The sequence below is a fragment of the Protopterus annectens genome, chromosome 3.part0 (assembly GCF_019279795.1).
Source record: "Protopterus annectens isolate FY-2018-M chromosome 3.part0, PAN1.0, whole genome shotgun sequence".
NCBI lineage: Eukaryota > Metazoa > Chordata > Ceratodontiformes > Protopteridae > Protopterus > Protopterus annectens.
The window spans coordinates 118,652,488-118,668,352 of record NC_056731.1 but is presented as its reverse complement, the minus strand read 5'-3'; the positions used below and the strand labels follow the sequence as shown (position 1 = coordinate 118,668,352).

The 15,865-nt window shown below is 35.5% G+C and overlaps 1 protein-coding gene across 1 annotated transcript in view; it reads right to left on the bottom strand.

The window, feature by feature from the left end:
* The window catches only part of LOC122796777 (macrophage mannose receptor 1-like), a 1,798,323-nt gene that overhangs the window by 749,091 nt on the left and 1,033,367 nt on the right, over window positions 1-15,865 (bottom strand). The window contains exon 17 of the mRNA XM_044065505.1: window positions 4,582-4,745. Coding sequence (XP_043921440.1) covers window positions 4,582-4,745 — 164 coding nt within the window. The remainder of the gene's footprint in view (window positions 1-4,581; window positions 4,746-15,865) is intronic.

The window sequence follows — 15,865 nt, the reverse complement described above, 5'->3', positions numbered from 1 at the left end:
TTTGTATCTTTCTTATTCTTGATGTCTCTGTAGTGCTCAAGTATCCTGTCTTTTAAACATCTGTTCGTCTTTCCTATCTAAAAAGCATGACACACATGGCAGAAAGCAAAATAAACTATATTCATTGATCTGCAATCAACATAAAAGTCCAGTTCTATTCTAAACTCTAAAATAGGATGAGCATAAACCTGTGCAGAATGAATGTATTTACAAACTGAACATCTCCTGCATAAGAACATACCCAATATACTGGATTCAACACCAGTTATATGCTGTTGAGTGTTATAATAAAGATGTTTCCTAAAAGATCTGTTGTTCCTAAATGAGAAGTGTGGTGTTTCACCAATAGCTCCTTTTAACCCATCTGTAGTATGTAGTATACCCCAGTTTCATTTAATAATATCACAGTAGCTGTTAATGTCGCTGGAGTATTGCTGGGAAATCCTGAAAGTGTCAGTGTTCAATGCAGAAGTGTTGGTCCTGGTGGTAGTCACTCTCTCTGTAAAATAAGGCTTACATCTACCTGCCCTCTCATTCCAAGCATCAGATATACATAAATCAATTTCAGCTTCTTTATATCCCCTACTTAAAAAATCTTGCTTAAGGGATCCTAAAGCCAATTGTAAATTTAAATCATTGTTGTGCAACCTTATCAATTGATAAACCTGACCTTTTAGTACATTTCATGTAACATGCCTGGGGTGTATGCTGTTCTTAGGTAAAGAAATATTTCCTCTAGTGCGTTTAATATATACACTCATGGATCCGTTTCTCAAATCAGCTTTGTTAAGTTTGACATCTAAAATTTAATATCATCAAATTAATAATTATAAGTAAATCTAAAGAATCCAGTGGTGGTATGCAAGTAAGCAATAAAAGCCTTCAGTTCATCCAAGGTGCCATGCCATAATAAAAACAAATCATCCACAAATCGAACATATCAAAGAATATGTTCATAAGAAGCATTATTATGCAAGACATTTGTAGTTTCCCATTGTACTAAAGCCAGATTGGCGTAGCTACTGGCACAGGCAGTGCCCATAGCCATGCCAACTTTCTGCAGAAAAAACCTTCTTTCAAAAACACAAACATTATTCTTCAGTACTGTGTCAAGAGAGATGAACAGATGAGTTTCACTTTATCATCTGAAAAACACTTTTTCTCATTCAGAAAAGCCCTAATGTTTTCCACACCCCAGTCATTAGGAATGACTGTAAACAAAGAATCAATGTCAAGCGTAACAAACATAAATTCATCTACAATGTTAGCACACCTAGCATATAGTCTTTCTAAGAAACATTTAATGTCCTTCAATATGGTGTCACAGTCTTTTAGCAAGGGATGTAAGGTTTTCTCAATAAAGATGGATAACGGCTCCATACACCACCCCTTTCAGAGACTATGGGCCACATGGGTGGACAGACTAAATCGTTGTGGAGCTTTGGGAGGCCGTAAATAGTTGGAATTAATGGATGGTCAACATTAAAATACCTAAAAAGATCTTCATTAATTAGACCTGTCATTAATAAATCAAAAACTAAAAATGAAACTTTCTCCATTATGTAGTTTCTTCATCTGTTCTACATACAGATCTTTGTCTAACACTACTGTGCTACCACCTTTATCAGCGGGTCTAACCTCTATTGACTGCATCTCTTTTAACTCATTAAATGCAGCAAAATCATCTTGTGTCATATTACAGAAGTTATGTTTAGTGCCTTTCTGAATTAATCAAAAAACTGTGCCTCACATAAGTCAATGAAAACTTGTACCGTGAGGTGCGATGCTGGAATAAAAGTACTTGGTTTTCTAAATGCATTAATTTCAGAAAGGGCACTGCCCTCAAACATCATTTTTAATGTTAAAGACCTACCCAGTAGTCTGAGGTCTTTAAGTATTTCAGTTGGGTCAGCTAGTATATTGGCTTTCATTCACAAAAAACTTCATCCGACCTAGTTGTAAAAAAAAATCATGTTTTTTATAAGCCATTAAATTAATCACATGATGCAGAAATATCAATGCTTTAACCCTTTCCTGTTTAAAACAACTTTAAAATTCCCTCTGTCTTTCATACCTGGATCTGAAACTGTATTAAGTCTTACTTGGAAACAGTATTCCTTCCAGTTTAAGTCATCTTCGGCATCCCATCTTGTCTCATAATTTGAAACTTGATCTATCACTGAAAATTAAATCAACTTTAAGATTGTTATGTAACAATGCCACATGCCTTGCTAAGGCATTGGTTCTATCCATTTTTTCAACCGCTCTTAGATGCTCATAAATTCTATAACAAAAACTATGCACAGTCCTCCCTATATAGAATGCTTGACACAAACTGCCAAAAACTATATGAACTAGGTCTGATGAAGTTCTTTGTGAATTAAAGCACTTACCAGTTGTTACTTTTAAATAATAAAAAAGTTAAAGTACCATTTTTGAGCCAATTTGTGCAATTTATTTTTTATTGTGCTTTTAGTATGGTGGTTTGTTTTTGGTTTTCGAGTTTATACTTGTCCTATATGGACAGACTCAAAAAACTCCATCTGTTCTCTGTCTCATATTGCCTACTTAGAGGCAATCTCTACTTGACTTACAAAACCATGTTTGACCCAGCTATGTTAGAAATGCTGCATCTAAAGAAATCCCAATCCCTCCACACCACATGCGCCAGAGACCTCAATCTCATTACCACAATCAAAAGAACATGCTGGAGGGACAGGTTCATAATTCAGAGACTGCCCTTGCTATGGAATAGACTTCCCATACATGTCAAACAGAGCACCTCACTAGCCCTCTTCAAGAGAAATCTTGATGAGTGGATAGGAAGTAGAAAATTCACCCCTGGCATCACTCCAGTGGCTCTACTCAACAGAGGCACTAGGAACTAAGGTTGGGTGGCACGATGCCAGGGTAATCCTATGGGCTAGGCTTGGAAAGGCTCCAGGGCCATTAGTCTTGTACACACCTATGAGCATATGATCCCTCAAAAAACTTTTTAAAGAGAAGGTACTGTAGAGGGTAGAGTTTCTGAGCAAAGGTAAACATTAGTTCCAAAACAAAGAGTAAAAAAAAAAGTCACACAGGAAAACCATTTAAATAGAACTACAAGAAGAAACCACCCATGATAGAGTATGCATTGTGTAATACCTTAAACTTCCTGTAGTGGAGGCCCATGGGATATATGCAAATAATCCATTAAGGATATACCAGTATTTCAGCTAAATAGCTTCAGCATGCCTATGGCATTTTACTTTTTTTAAGTCTTTACTAGTGGCTTCAGGCCAACAAAGTCAATTCCTAATAGCTGTAGACATACCATTGTTCACTGTGTTTTTTTTTTTTTTTTCTTTTTTTTATTTCATCAGTTTGGCCATACTTTGGAAGTATACAGCTTATAATTAAGTCTGATGTCCATAAACAAGAGGGTAAGTGTAAAATACCCTACATAACTACCAAACCAAAGGGTAAAAAGACCACACAGGCAAGCCATTTAGGAAAAACTGCAAGAAAGCCCCAGCCAAGCTAGAGTCTTCACTGTGTAATACCTTAAACCTCCTATGATGGAGATTCATAAGATACATGAAAATGATCGTTTCTTTCTCTAACATCCAAATCAATGCCATCCAAACCAAAGGGTAAAAAGGTTACACATACAAAACAGATCCAGCTAAGCTAGATTATTCACTGGTTCCTCATAAATGACTGCATTCATTAGTTAGTGCTCAATGGAAGAAACATTCTTCCTACCTTAAATAAACTAAAGTCTGCATCATATTTAAAATATTAATATTAATAATAAGCATTAAAAAGAACTAAATGTTGATATGTATACCAAATTGCTGAAAACATAATATTACAATTCATTAATCAAGCAACTAATACAGAGCATCATTTTATTACAATTAAAAATGCAGGCTGGGTGCCTATTAGAGACAGGGTTACCTTTCTACCTAATAACCTAATGAATAAACTGTATGAAGGTCATGACATATCATTAAAACACACTTATACCTCATCACACGACTTGCTAAAAAGTCAAAAAGTTACAATTCTTTCTAGACTATCATATACATTAGCTATAATGGAGAAAGCATTTTATAAACCAGCACCTGCTTCCTGGAACAGCTTGCCCACCAATTTCAAAAACAAGAACCCCCCCCCCGCACCTTCTATACCCTGCTACTTAAATATTCCAACTGTGAGGTCTGTGCCTCATGGCAAAAGGGGAAATCTCCAGGATACCACAACTTTGATCTTCTCAAACAAGAAACTGGTAGTCACACAACAGTGTCAATCACTAGTGTATTTCAAACAGGACTGGCACCCATCAATATGGTGGCATTTTTTCATCTGATGAGCATAACCATAGTGTCTACATGAGAAATGGAAATACTTTTGGAATGTATATTTGAGAAATCCATAATTAACAAAAATAATACAAAACATAGAAGATTTAAGGAAGCTGATGACTGCCAACCCATTCTGGGGTGTTTGCAGATATGCACAAATATAATATTAGTGGGCATGAACATTTGCTCTCTATACATTATACATTTACAGCATTCTTTGGCTTCTTCTTACCTGTCTCCACAAAAAGCGCCTTTCACTTTCACCATCAATCACAACAAGATCTCCAAAATTCTTTTTACAAAAGGCTCGGGCATCCTCCATAGGGACATTTTTTTTACCAAAATAGTAGTCAGACCCATTGTATATTACCCAGCCATCTTCAGTCTTATTATATTCTGTCAAAAAAGAATGGAACGTCAACTTTTCATTTAATGATTTATTTTCCAAATTTTAATGATACTACAGTATAATGCTGTATTAATAACCAACTGTGTTAAGAACATTGACATATTTTTGTATAAATGGATAGAGAGCATGTTTATCAAAGTCCAAGAGTTCTCTCTTGTAGAAAAATGATAAATATGTATTTACCACAACAATCGGTCTTCACATCTATACACTTCATCACATGGGACTAGTCACTGCCATGTGATCCTGATTTGTATTCAGACATGGAAATCTGCTACACTTTACTTTTAAGTGGCATACAGACCAAGCTGCTACAGTTTACTTTTAACTGACATGAAAACTATTATATTAACAATTTCCACTAATCATATGCTGCCAGACTGGTAAATGCAATTAGAGAACATATTACCAAGAAGAAAGCCCAAGATACATTGCCCCAAGAGTGAGGAGCAGGTGCAACACTTGCAGAAATTCATTATATTTTAATTTAAAAAAAGTATTTTAAAAGTATTTTAATTTTAAAATAAAGGTTTTTAAGGGTGTTCCTCTTTAAAAACACCTGTTTTATCTGTGTGACTGATGGTTTACGTCTTTGTCTTTGCTGGGAATTTGAACGCTGGGTGAGAGGTAGGGTGTGACATTCCTAGTATCTCTTCACAGATGCATTTCTTTACACTAACTTCTCTGTTAGCGAAGACATCCAAATCATTCTTGATTAAATCCTTATTGCAGTATTGAAGCTAATTTGGTAAAAAAATATATCTACAATAATTTGCAAGGTTTATATTGAGCGTTTGAGTCATATGTCTGCAAACTTAACTGTTTCTTCAGTATTACTGGTGCCTTTGAGAGATTTAAAGTTTTGGAATGGATTCTGATCGAATTTCGTTGTTACTGATTAACTGTATATAGCAAAAACATGGCCTATATATGTAAGAATAGTCACAAACAGTTTGCATTTACTTCTGCTAACCTCAAGCCCTTCTTATTATAAAAAAATGCTTAATAAATTTAATAAGCCACTGTGTCTGTCCTCTTCTCAGAACAGTTTGCCAAGGGTGGATTTATCCCCAACTATCACCATGAAGTCATGTTCCCAGGAGGGCACTCAATCTCCACCTATTACTATAAGGTCATGTTCACAAGAGAGGCACACAATCCCCAGAAGGCATTCAATCCCCATCTAACACTCTAAGCTTATGTTCCCATGAGGTGCATTCAATCCTCTCTATAAAAAGACTAAATAAGTAGATAGTGAAAAAGGAATAGAGAATATAGTAGTAACACAGGGTAGAACAACTTACAAATGTTCCACTGATTGTCTTTAGATGTATAATTACATCTCCAACTATGTACATCTGTAACTTAGCAGTCTGCATGCCACCCCGACAGTTACATACTCAAGTACTTTGACATTTAAATTCTGTTAAGTAATATTCTAGTGTACAAAGACCTTCAGCCTACAGTGCTGTCAGAGCTTTATCATTTCCAGACATAGCCTTTTTCTACAGTGTTATCATGACTAAAAACTTCTTTCTCACGTTGCATAACTGAAAACTGCTGTACCCTTGGTGGATGGTCTCAAGTGCAGACAAGAAGTGTGACTTCAGACTCCTGTCCCTTATTATATCTCATGCTTGCTAACTGTAAAAACGTAAATGTTATTTACTTCATTCTCTTCCTTCTCAGCAGTAACCAGATGACAACTAACATATTTTACTGTGGTAAAATGCAGACTGCATGAATTAGTGTGTGTTTGTATGTGTAGATTTGCCAAGAAAATATTCATAATTCCTATGGTTACACAATGCATTTTCTTTCTCATACAGCTTTGGTGGTTGTTTTAAGTAGCACTACAGTCAGAAAGCAAATTTTCTAGCTTGGAGAAGGTACTAGGTCCTTTTAGTGCATTATTAATTCTAATACATTTTTTAAGACTTCTCCAGTCCCTGTTTGAATTAACTTTGAATACCAAAGATACATCTGCTGATATGAAAATTGAGGTGGCAATAATCTTATCACATTCTTATTTTGTGTAATAAAATAAATGCCTTTCCAAAGTTCTTTGCTATTAGCAAGGCTCAGGCATCCTTTCTGCTTATAGTAACATTGGTACTGCAAAAAAAGCTAGCGTTACTACCCACAGAGTGGCTAAATACGTGACTGAATGATAAAAACATGACACTTAGGCAAGAACTTTAAATATAAATATATAATACACATAAAATATATCTATATATAGTTATATGTATATCTATATATGTATTGTTAATGTGTGTGCAGTTTCAGGCAGGTTATCAATTAGTTATTTTTAACAGGCATGATTCATAACCCTTTGAAGTTACTGTTAGTTGATTAGTGCTAGTGTCAAACCTTAGATCTGTCTGCCAATTTGGGTATGTGATCATGGAGTTATCTTGTATAAGTAAATGGGTATGGGGCAAACCTCCACATCAGGAGGTGCTACTGTGTTTTTATGTTGGAAATGTGCAGGTGCGTTTTCCTTTGCAGTTGGTTAAGATTCACAGAAGTTTATTCAATTATATGTGTACTTGTGTAGTCAGTGTTGAGGCATTAATGAAATGAGTGAAACCATAATGGAACACTGGCTGTTAATAACACACACCTATGTGTGTGTGTGTCTGTGTATGTATGTACTGTATGCATGTATGTGTGTGTGTGTGTGTGTATGTATATATATATATATATCTATATATATATATATATATATATATATATATATATATATATACATGTGACATAAGAACCAGGGGTTACAGTAAGTATTTGAATTTACTGTTGATGGTCCATCTGAAAACATTATGCTCTGAAATGACAAGTTATATCTCACAAGGTAAGAGCCTAGGAAAAGGATTTGAAAGAATGCAATAAAACTGGTGACAGTAGATTGGAAGAGAAGTGCAGAAGTACTGGCTCCTAACACTTACATGCTTTTCTTTACACACACACACACACACACACACACACACACACACACAGTGCCAGCCACAAAGGTACCATAGAAATGACAGCTGTAAGATATTTTGTAAGACTACAAATTCTGCTTCCAGCATACCAGGGCAGAACAAAAGTGTACATCTCTAAGATGTGTGCAACTGTCACCACATTGTGAGAAATACTGCTAAATATACTGTGTGAATTATAAAGACTACCTTAAAACCTTGCTGTAAATTAAGACACCTTGGGTATTGCTGGAGTTACTGGGTGGGGCAAAATGGGAATCCTGTCTCAGATGTCAATAAACTGAAATACACAATATACCGGATAGCAAAGGAGTTAAATAGGAATTGTAGTAAGTATACAATATACTGGATATCAAAGGAATTAAATAGGAACTGTAGTAAATACACAATATACTGGATATCAAAGGAATTAAATAGGAATTGTAGTTACCTGCAGAATGAGACAGAAGCAAACACAGCAGAGTTGAGGAATACAGGATTAAAGCAAACGTAATACTGGTCCCTGTAGGGGGAGGATGGGATAATGTAAATAGCAGGTTTATTTAAGGTCCCCTAATATAACAGAAATATGAAAAGAATACATCATTTAAAATGCAAACCAAGGAGAGAGAAAGAGAGAGGAGTGTTGTAGCAGTGACATGAATATATGCAACATGAACTGTAACACCTTTGCTACAGAAACATTTAGAAGAAAATTAATATTTGATTATCCCCACTGATTAAGATTGAAACAATTAGCAATATAATTCACACAAAAGGATTATTTCTAGAGTGGTTATCTTATAAGGAGAACATTTCAGAACTAGGTATTGACGGTAATCCAGCCATCCCTCTTCTATACTCACTTTCTTTTAGTTCAGGGTCTTGCTGGACTGATCCTGGCAAACAGTGACTGCAAAGAAAAAGCCAGCCCATATGGGTGTCCAGTCCATCATATGCTGCTATTTCTTTGTGGTTCACAATTTATTTATTTATTTGATATCCAGATGAAAAGGCTAAGCCATAAGATAGCTTCCATGCATGATCAAGGCACTGCAGACATTGCACTTATATATTTTAACATGGTATGCCTTCAATTAAAAATGAATAAAAGAAATTGGGCAGCATATTTAAGCCACACATGTACTGTTGTATGCTTTAATAAAAATTAAGAAATGCTGCTGATGTGATTTTAAAATAAATATGAGATAAGTTTTGCAATCTCAGATCTGGTTCAGTAGAATCTCAGACTTGGCAAGTTGGTTGCTGGAGAAAAGACATAAGATGCAAAAGGGACTACAAAACTACATATATAAATATCTGCCTACATCACAGTGGGAGAGAAATAAGGAAGCGTTTAGTTGTCTGCCAGATTGTGTGATAATATTCATAACTGCTGCAAAATGGATGAAGACAGATTAAAACCCATTTATAAGAGAGACTGCTACAGTTAGATGGGGAAGTAGCTAATAGACTCTGAATGATAGCTGTAGCAGAATGTGTAAGGAGATTACAGTCCATCTGTGTTTCATAAGGTTCCAACTTGCTCACCGAATATAATTTGTTGGAACCTCAGCCCAGTGGGGGAAAAAAAACATTTTACAGCACAAAATACCCTGAATCCCCATTCGGTAGGGGTGTGGGGAGAATCTGCTTGTGACAAAAGGAGATAATGCCAGCACAGCTAGCTGGAATTTAGTAAATAATTATATGTCATTGCTGAATATTGAAATGGTTTATACAAGATGCTTGTGTTTCAAATGTATTAAAACTGTATGTCATGTGTATATCAAACTGCTTGTACAGACATGTGTTGAAAAGGAATTTGCAGAGTGCTGTGTTTGAAATGTAACCACAGTGTGCCCCACTGGAAGAGAACATAAATGTACCTCACTGTCTGTGTGATTAAGCATTCAGAGGTAACAATTACTGGGACATTAAAGACTGAATCTGCAAAAGTACAAAATGTTGTTAGGGAGCAGATTAAAACATTTTATAGTTATAGTGTGAATGGTATGTGAAACATGGGAGGGATGCTGGGGATTATTAAAGGGAAGATAAACTGCAAACAGGGTAACAAGAAAAGAATGATATAGAGTGGGTGCATCTGGTCATTTTTCATAAAAGATGGTGATGGGTAAAGACACATATGATACAGCTGGAATGATTCAGGTTGTATAGCTGATCCAAACATTTCCCTGCATAGATGGATGCAAAACCCCTTTTGAAATTAAGTTAGATAACTCTATGAGGGTCATAAAGGTTTCAGCTAATCGCTGTAACAAAAATAAGAGGAGCTGGTAAAATGACTTCAAGCATCTTGCACAAGTCTTTGTTAGACAAAATAAGGTCGTTCTCTTCCCAGGTTAGAGGAAGGAATGATTCTACTTCAAGAAAATGAGATTAAAAGGTCAACTGTATTTTAGCCTGATATCTACATTTGGATGTATATGTATATTTCTGAATATAGTTGGTTAATAAATAATGACATGCATTTCAGTTTCAGACTTCATATCATTCAGAAAATTCATTGTAACACAAATCCTTTTATTCTAGCAACTTTCAAATGTGTCCCTAGTTGTGGGCCTTTATCCCTAACATTATAACAGACTTTGTCCAGATTTCTTGTGTTAACAGATTGAGAGGTATGGTGTGTGTGTGTCTGTATGTATAAGAAGGAGGAAGCATACCCCTCACCTGTCCAGGTTTTTGGAGAATGTCCAGATTTTTGCCCCATATTCCTCCTAAAAAGCATTGAAGTTGCTAAATAATGACAGACATTTGTGTTTTAGATGTCATATCCTTTAGAAAAATGCATACTAACATAAATCCTGCTATTCTAGCAATGTTCTAAGTTCATGAGAGCAATATTTATAATCTGCTCCTATTTATTTTAGGCTTTGTCCAGATTTCTTGCACTTAGAGGTTGAGGTGTGTGTTAGAGAGAGTGAAATGTCCAAGAGTTAGCAGGTGGAATTTATTTTCAAGTGCATTTTCAAGGAATTGTGAGCTTCAAGGGAAGAGAGTTTTACTGCTGCTCATGCTAAGCCTGCTTCAAATGTGCAACTGTTTTGTTTAGTAAATGGTGTCACTATTGTGGTATAGAAATTTTAAAGCAGCACAGCAGGTAGCATACTTGCATCTTGATACAGAGAGCTATAGGTTCTACTCGCAACATGTAGATTTGTATTTTAAGGTGTATGTCCTCCTTTGGATGAGATGCCTAATAACTATGAACTTGTTTTAGCTTGCCACCCATTCCCTATTGCAATATACCAGCTTACCATTTTTTTTAATATAACTTAGGCAATTTATTCTTCAAGGGAAGCAGGCATTGAATTTGTAGATGAAACACTGAAATATGAAGTTGTTTTCTAGCAACAACTCCTTCACTGGTTTCAGATCTCAATGTGGAATTATTCAGATGAGTTTTACTTCTGCAAAGATTCTGCATATTAATTGATATTGGTTGATTGTACGACAGAAGTTTGAGTAGAGTGGCCCTTTATGGTTGAAATGTTCTGAATTGGGCAGGTTGTCATTATTGGTTCATATGATTTGCTTCATTGCTTAAAGGAAAAATGTTCAGAACTATAAATTTAAAACACACACTAACAAGTGGTGCTGTATTATACAAGGGATATAATTCAATTATTATATAGTATAATTAATACAGTCAGGAAGGTGAATCAAATAACTTTTGCATGGTTCTAAAAATGTGTGCAAAGAGCCTATGATTTGAAAACAGCCCAAAGGTAAACTTACCCTGCCACTGGCCAGATGCATTTTCTTTGAATGCAGGTTTCAATGTTGTTTCGGTGAATGTGGGTTTCAAGGGTAGAGAAGTTTTAATGCTAAGCCTCTTTTCATTGTAAGACTGTTGCTTTGTTTAGGTTTAGTAAATGTCTATCAGTGTTTGTGCTATATAATTTTAAATAAAAGTTGTAAATGAAATCCAAATATCTGTAATCATTGTATAAGTAAAGCATAAAACAGTATGCACACTGAAAGATTTGAACAGTGTCTATGACAAATGGGGAAAAATAGCCAAGTAATGGGACACTGCAATGGCTGCGTGGGTGGGGGTGGGGCTGGGGGTAGGGCCATGTGGGTGGGGCAACAGAGGGGGTGGGGCTGTGTGGGCAGGGCTTGGGTTTGCACCCCCCTGCAAAAAATCCTGCGGGCTCCCTTGATTGCCCCCCTCAACTAGTTCTTCAAGCTCCTTATTCTGCTAGGTCTCCTTCCATTGTAAAGTGGTAAAACTAGGAACTAAATAAACATACTGGAGAATTCTGATCCCAAATATAATTAAAAACCCAACTATACTTCACCTCTCCTTCCCTAGGATGGCAAGTTACACTGACTCTGTCAAACACCATCTTCATTCTCTTCATCATATCAGGATTTTAATTTTTCTTGTTCAAATATGCTGAATGCAACAACATCTAAAATAGTTCCAGATTACTCACTCAATATTAATCTACAAGCTAAATAGAATATATAGTGTACCCTCAGACTGCTGAACATGGAAACAAATGCGGTCTCCATTCTATCAGTCAACACCGTACCAAGGTGCTACAATACACTTGCTGCCAACACTGTAACAACAAGGAGAAGCATCTCCTGAGTAGTGCACATCATCAGAAAATTGGTGCCTAAAGAGAATTAAAACCCGATCATCGAGGCAGTTAACTGAAGTTGTTTCATGCTGTGGTGTTGGTAGATCCAGACTGTGAGGAGATTTTGTGGCAATTGCCCTTAGCAATTTCCAAAAGAAAGGAGAGCCACTGTTGCCTGGGCCAGAAGGTAGGTACCACTGTAATGTTTGGAGAGTCCTTCTGAATTTTGAAAGGAAATTTTCAAAAAATAATACTCTGAGTGGTACCAGAGGTCCGTTGTGGAGAAGAAATAGCCAGCAAATCCAAATTGCCACCAGCCAGATGACCACGGTGAGAAGCATAAAATGATACTTTTATTATATAAACTGTAGGCCAAGGATAAAATTCATTAATTTAAACTCCATAAAATAATGGTGGATAACGTAAAATATAAGCACTTTTGGTTATAACCCTTCATCAGATCATGCACATACATCACTTCTTGTACTTTAAAAAACAGCTGTAGCTAATAAAATTTAGTATAAGAGCTTACACCCCTTCAGTGCCAGTTTTAAAGGGACTACACCATTTAAACCAGGTTTCTTGTCAGCCTGAAAGTCAGAAATCCATTTAATTTCTATAATGTCTGTATAATTATAAAGATTGCCACCCCAATGATTGATGTTTTGAATATATATATATATATATATGTATGTATATATATATATATATATATATATATATATATATATATATATATATATATATATGTATATAGATATATATATAAAAAACACCATGAAACAAAAATCATGCCCTGTATAAGTTTTAATATGTTGTATGAGAGCATTGAGTTTAACGCCAAGTCTAATGTCACTGAGATGTAATATCTGCTCCTTCAAAGATGTGTTGGTTTTACCAACATTAAAACATAAACATCTAGTACGTTTTAAATTCTTGTTATTTTTAAAACAAAAATATGAATCATTTCCCACTATACTTTTGATACTGTCATCAAATAGGAGAAGTTTCCAGTTACTCTTGGCTATTAATGTCTCAGTGACATTAGACTTGGCATTAAACACAATGCTCTGGCACAACATATTAAAACTTATACAGGGTCCGAATGGAAAGGAGGGGTCTGAATGGAGAGATGAAAAGTCAGCAAGCAAAGGAGAGTAGTATTGCTGACATTGAATTCATCCTCAAGTCTTGGTGAGTACATTCACCAGGTGGACCCTGTTTTCACAAAAATCTTTCCAAGGTGACATTGATATACACTATTTACATAGCATATATCATGGCTAGAAGTAAGTCAAAAACTAAAAAAAGATAGCTGAGTGCACAAGACCCAGGATAAAAAAGTGCCCAATCCATAGGTGCACTGGTGACAGGACTAGAAAAGATGACAGTGTAGAGTCCTCAAAACACAGAAACAGTACTACAATGGGGCAACGCCAAGTCCAGGGTGAGTATGGCCCCTCTATTGTAGAAGGAAGTAGTAGTCCATAAAAATCACGATAGGCCAAAGAATAGCCATAAAGATAATAAAGTGGACTATTGAGGATAAGAAAGAAATTATGTATTGTTACTATTATGCAAAAAGCCCAGAATTTCCAGATACAAGATATACAAAACGATTAAGAGAGAAATTAGAGGAAAGAAAAATACTTCCGCAAGAAAAACTGTTAGAAGCTTCAAATGAAAATCTGTGTTCATTAATACAACAGATTTGTGAAAAACAGTATATAGGTCAAGAAACCTTGATCTGTTTGGAAAAAGAAGCATCTGAGGAAGTGCAAAAATATAAACAACATAACCAAGAGATGTTTGAAAAGTATAAAAAAGAAATATGGACATGGGAAAGAAACAGAGATTTGATATGAAAGAATATTTATGCAAATGAGAACACCAAATTAATCAATGTAAAGAAGGCAGCCCCAAATATATTCAAAGAGAAGTACAGGCAAAGGAATCCAGATATGAAACATTTCACGATAAAAAAATAATTTAACAAAGATGGAACGTAAAAAAGAAGATTAGTAAAGTAGATATTAAAAAATAGAAGTTGAAGTTATGGAGTGCCTGCAAAGTGAAGGATTTGGTGGAAAAGGTCTAACACATGTTACATCACAGCAGGATGGAGTGAGTCCCCAAAGTAGGGAGAAACAGGAAGATCAGGAAAATTTTGAAGAAGAAATATGGATATGGGAAATAAAAAGAGATTTAAGATGGTATAATATTTATGCAAAGGATAAAGCAAAACTAACCAATACTAAAAGAGCAGCACCAAAGATATTTGACAAGGAATCCAGACATGGAAAACTTTACAATACAGAAAAAAAGACAAAGAGAAAAAGTAGAAAAGGAGATTAGTAATGGAGAAGTTAAAGAAATAGAAAATGAGATTATGGAGAACCTGCAAAGTGAAGGATTCAGTGTTGAAAACCTAATTCAGAAAGCACCGCAACAGGATAGAGTAATGGATATCCAAATTAAGGGGAAACCAGTGGAAAAGGGAGCAATTGGTCTGGTGCCATATGAAGAAAATGTGGACCCTTCCACAGAAAACCAGTATAAATGTTCACTTGAATCTGAACAGCAAGCGAAGGAACAGGAAACTGTGGAAATTCTGATGCAGTCAATGCTGAGGGGTGATAGGCCAGTGAGTTCCCATATGACAGAGTTACAGATGGCACAGGATGAGACTGAAGAAAATGTGCCACAGGAAGATGCTACAGAATCTTCTATAGAATGCCCGCAGGAAAAGGAAAACAAGGGATGTGCCCTCAGTTTGGAAGAAACTAGGCTAAGAGAAGAGTTGCTTGATTTAACAGACGTAGACAGGTATATCAAGATCAATGAAAGAGATGGACTGCAGAAGGTCAATAAAACCCCAAAAGTTAGAAGTTTGATAAAACAAATGAACACAGTAATTAGGACTGTCCATACAACAGGTTATATTACTGTGCTGCTAAATTAATAACTGATAATGTTTTACCACAGGAACACAGGGTAGTGAGGGAAAGGAAGGGGAGAAATCGAATAACATCATGGAACTATTGAATAGAGAAAACTATAAAGCAATTAAGACAAAAAGAGTCACTATTAGAAGAGTATAGAAGAGGGAACAGATCAACAAAGATACTAAGAAAAATAGACGTGATGAAAGCAACATGCAGTATTAGAACAGACCAGGATCTATTATCCAGTATCGCAAATAAACTAAAAATCTCAGCACAGGAAGAAAAACTTAGAAGACACACACATAAATATAAAGGAAAAGTACAAAATAAGCAATTTATTGATGACCCAAAAAAGTTTTATAGAGAATTGGGAAACAAGTTAAAAGGAATTGAAAGACTGCCAAAAAAAAAAGAAGAAATAGATACATTTTGTATCTATGAAGATCCTGTGGAATACAACAAATATGCTAAATGGCTAGAAGAAGTAAAAGAAAGAATAAGAAGTTTAAAGGTACAGGATATAAAATGGGATGAAGTAACAGCCAGAGAGATTGAAACAAAGTTAAGAAAAGCCTCTAAT